At 41.9% G+C, this 4563-nt stretch overlaps 1 protein-coding gene across 1 annotated transcript; it reads right to left on the bottom strand.

Annotated features, from left to right (window-relative positions):
• Positions 1–2666: 2666 nt before the first annotated feature.
• Positions 2667–3854, bottom strand: LOC136451722 (ribonuclease 1-like). Its single transcript, XM_066452402.1, has 2 exons — positions 3678–3854; positions 2667–3563 (listed from the first exon to the last, which is right to left on the bottom strand). The coding sequence occupies exons 1-2, from the start codon at positions 3786–3788 to the stop codon at positions 2895–2897; spliced, it is 780 nt and encodes a 259-aa protein (XP_066308499.1). The 5' UTR covers positions 3789–3854; the 3' UTR covers positions 2667–2894.
• Between the last annotated feature and the right edge of the window lie 709 nt (positions 3855–4563).

The following is a 4563-nucleotide window of genomic DNA, read 5'->3' as shown; positions in this document are numbered from 1 at the left end:
TTAAGTAATGTAAAATAGAAAAATAAAAAATCTATAGAAAACATAAAGACAAAAGAAAAAAAAGGAAAAAGAAAGAGATAAAATAAAATAAAATAAACAAAATAATTAATTATAGTAAAAGCAATAATACTATAAAAATGAATATGATAATGAAAAATCACATGAAACAAACAAATATAAATATAAAAAAATAAATTGAAGAAACAAAATAAAAAATAATAAGAAAAGGAAATAAAATAAAAGAAACAAGAAAATAAAAAAAAAGAAACATAAAAATGAAAAATGAGAAGAAAAATAAAAAAATCACATAAAATAAAAAAAGAAATATAAATAAAAAATGAAACACGAAAAGAAAAAGAGAAAAGAAAACAAAAGGAAAATAAAATAAAAATAAAATAAAATAAAAAAAAACATACTCCGTACGTACTTACCTGGGGAAATCAAAACCAATCGCGCGTGCATGTGGGCTGGCGGCTCCATCCTCAGAACCATCACACGGGAAAACCGGCTGCGGTCGCTCCTGTCCGCAGAACCATCGCGCGGGAATCATCGGCGGAAGGTTCCCGTCCGAGTGTTCGGACGGGAAGAATTCCATGAACGGTGCCCCTTCCATCCTTGCATGGGTTGGTGGATAGTTCCAGGTTCGCTCCATGAGCAACCACCCTATTTATATCCGTCATATATACTATTTAACATAGCACTTTTCATGATGTAAATGAATGGACTTGTTGAAAAAAAATATTAATATTTACCTATAAGCATATATGATTTTTTATGAAAATAAGAAAATTATTTTCTGGTTGTTTAACATTCAGTGAAGGGGCATTAAGAAATAACTCAAGTAGTCATTATAGTATTAGAATACATGCAGCGTCTACTCCCTAGACCTAACCTTAGATGGTGCCTATTTAACATATATTTGCACAACACCAATCTTGTTTTCAAATAATTATAAAAAAAATCATATTTTTATATGGGTATTGATTTGTGTGGAATGTTACATGTGCAAACTTTAGAATATGGTATTACACTATTTTCCTTTATTTCTAGCTACAGAATATTTGATTTGTGGTAGTTTTGAATGTTCTACTTCTTTGTATTTCGGTTAGAGTGTTTTAATATGCATGATACTAAGATTTAAGTTTGGAAATTCATTTTTTTATCTTATATGGAAATGATTTAACTACCAAGCTTTTGATTATAAGATGTAGAAGGACAAATGATTGGGTGCGTGGAGCGTCCACTGCTACTAAGAAAAGGCTTTATTGAGGTTTCTGAAACCGCTTTCTAGAGGCGGCCTAGACCAACGCAACTATGAAATAGTCTTTGGAAATAAGGCATTTTAGGAGACGGTGGCCCACATCGCCTCTTTGTTTTTATAGGTGGGACACTTAAAAACTCTAGAAAATTCATTTACAGATGCCGCATGCCTTAGTGTGGGCTGCCTTTGGAAGTGAATTTGCGGAATTCTGCTTCTAATGTGGCCAAGGTCGCAGATGGTTCGGATCACTCGCATCATGTGCATGCTATTTTTGCCACCAGGCATGAATCCAACCGAGAAGATCATTAGGGTCATCGGCGTCAACTTCATTCTATGATATGGATTTTCTTGTCTTAACCGTGTTTTACTAGAGGATGTACATATTTTGTCGGGTAGGCAAACCCTACAAATAGCGCTAAATTCACCCCTATATCTGTCACCAAAAGGTTCATTGTGTTAGTACTTAACGCGAACCTTGCATTATTTCTAGGATCCTTAGCTACCTTTTGGTACTTCTCATCGAATTTTTCTACTGCAGAGCATTAGTTAGGTGCGAAACATGATCAAACATGATTTCTAGATGCGGCGACTTAAGTGGCTCGTCTTTAAAAGTAGCCTCTTTTTCCTGAGGTGAGCCATTTATGGTTGCCATCTCTAGAAATGATGGTTTTCAGAGACAACATGTCTCCATTAAGACTTAAGAGGACCATCTCTAGAAATAGATCTATTGACATTAAAAAATAGATCTATTTTGAGAGAACTTAGTAGTGCCACTTTTCGAAATCATTTTTTGGGATATGGGCCTTAGGCTTGGCATGTGTAGCAACATAGGTGGAGCTCACACCACCCTATATTCGGAAATTAAAATACGAGTCTTGCAAAAATCATTTTTGTAGCGGTGGTTGCCATGATGCCATACAAAAACATTATAGTAGAATTGTATAGTAGTGTAGTGGTGGTTGCCATACTGTTATTCATTTTCTTTTTCTTGATCGCTAGCGGCGCCTGCTCGCAGCTCGCAGGTATGCCAAACCACGCTAAAGGACGATACATGGAGATTTGCGAGTGGTATTGTAGTGACACCAAGTGGAACATGAGGCAGTTAACAATTACTCCCCGAGTTAGTTGCATATGCATGGTTTGTCGTGTGTGATTAACATGCTGATTCCGGCTCTTGAGAGGGGGACACTGATCGGATTATCTTTTTTTTTTTTTTTGCTTCACGTGATTCCGTCCCTTTGTTGATCAATGTGAGATGTACTTCGATTTTAAAACGTCTAGCAGTTATATTAATTAGTTAAATTATGTACTAGTTTGGTGTACCAAATCTGAATCAATCATCAGTAGGTAAAACTGAATTTACATTTAGAATGATGTCACATTTTGTATGAGTTGATATATATTGCAAGAAAATTTAAGATAAAAACTTTTAGGCCCATTTGGATTGACTGATGGACGGAGTAATAACCGTTTGTGTCCTTAAAATTGCTGCCCAAAAGTTCAAACTTCTTGGAAACTCAAGAACTGTCCATATGCCCAGGAGTGGAATAGGGCAAAATTTGAAAGCCCTACTAGACAGCACAAGAAAAAGGGGCCAAATTAAAGCAATTTATTCATTGAAGAACAGACGCAATCAGAAGGTGGGAAACTTGATCTTGTCGGCGCAGTTGCGCAGCAATGGCTCCGGGCAGTCCACGAGGCCGCTCCCGTCGCGGGCGACGCACAGGTACACCTGGTACAGCTGCGCCTCGCCGGCCGTGTTCCGGTTGCACTCCACGATCGCGTCGGACCCCGTGGCCCCGCGGATGGCGTCCTTGACGGCGCTGAGGAAGTAGGTGGCGCTGTCGGACGGCACGATCCCGGCCTCGGCCAGGACCGCCGTCAGGTTGTGGGCGGCCTTGAGCTCCAGCGACCTCTGGAAGTAGCGGTGCTGGTCGAAGGCCGAGCAGGTGCCGTGCTTCTGCCACTCGTGGCCCCAGAAGTCCATGTTGGTGGCGCCGTTCTTGCACGACAGCGTCGGCCAGTCCCGCTCCAGCGCCGCCAGCAGGTCCTTGATCTGCAGCAGGTCCAGCTTGTCCTTCTTGTCGCAGTTCTCCGGCCAGCACTTCTTCTTCGTCTTCCCCACCGTGCCCGTGCTGCCGAGGATGTTGAAGGCCGCCGCAGCCGTGCCGTCGTCGCCGGCGGCGGGCCTGCACTGGGCGTATTGCGGCCATAGCCCGTGGATGCCGAACTCCGGCGCCGGCGGTTTCTCGGGGTTTTGGAAGCAGCAGCCCTTCTTCGAGTCACAGAGCGAGCCCGCCCACTGCGGCATGCATGTATTTGGAGTTTGGAAAACGTTAGCCACCTGAACCGAGAATGCGATGCATGCATGCAGATTGCATCACCAATATGCGTCTTGCAAGAACAAGAAACCGACCTGCTGAACAAAGAGGAAGAGATCGAAGTCTTCCACCGACGACGCGGATGATGAGACGGCCAAGAGAGATGAGAGCAGGAGCACCGCGGCCGAGAGCGCGAGCTTCGTCATCCTCGCGGCTCTGAGCTTTTGTTTGATTCCCTGCAACTGCAACTGTGTGTTGTTGTGTGCTCCAGTGATTGATCTCAACAGCTAGTTATAACCATCCCATGTGTATAAAAGTGTTTATCATCATGCAACAACTAGGCCACGTGCCGGGAAGTAAAATATTGTACGAATGGATCTGGTGCGATGAGAATGCTATGTTAGATCTACGTGGCTTCGCAAAAACAATATACGCACGCAATTCGCACCTTATCTATCTAATCTAAACAATAGAAGAGTGAATTATTGAGGGTCCGTCCATCTCTGCTAAGGTAATATACCCATGCGAGGCAGATGTGCACGTCTGGAGTAAGAAGCTCATCCTACAAACCATATCAGCCTTCCTCCTGAGCTAAACAGCCTAAAAGGGGGACCATTCCACCCCCATCCCATCCCAACCCACTAACCAAACACTACCTAACACTCTCTGTCGTCGTCATCAATAAAATAACTTGATAGATTTGTCTGCATGGGGTCAATATATCTGTTGTGCATGGTATGATGGGATTGCCTCTTGTCATCTTTATTTCTTCTCTTAATCCAACGTTGTTGAAATCGTGGTGCTAAATCAGATTGGAAGTCTAAATGTCCAATATTTGTAGGATCGCAAATCACATAATCACTAGATATATGCCCGTGCGTTGTACCGGGATAACGATTTTTTGCTTACGTTTACGGCGACACACATGGTTTGCGGCTTAGATAAAATCTACAAAAATATAATTACATAGAAAACACAAAG

This window comes from Miscanthus floridulus, chromosome 5 (assembly GCF_019320115.1).
Source record: "Miscanthus floridulus cultivar M001 chromosome 5, ASM1932011v1, whole genome shotgun sequence".
In the NCBI taxonomy this organism is placed as follows: Eukaryota; Viridiplantae; Streptophyta; class Magnoliopsida; order Poales; family Poaceae; genus Miscanthus; species Miscanthus floridulus.
Note: the sequence above shows the minus strand (reverse complement) of the source record. Positions and strands in the feature narration are given on the sequence as shown.

Excerpts from the sequence above, each read along its gene's own strand:
- LOC136451722 (XM_066452402.1), bottom strand. The coding sequence starts at position 3,788 with ATGACGAAGCTCGCGCTCTCGGCCGCGGTGCTCCTGCTCTCATCTCTC. Across the intron at positions 3,564-3,677 it reads TCTTCCTCTTTGTTCAGCAG|TGGGCGGGCTCGCTCTGTGA; the intron begins GTCGGTTTCTTG and ends TGCATGCCGCAG.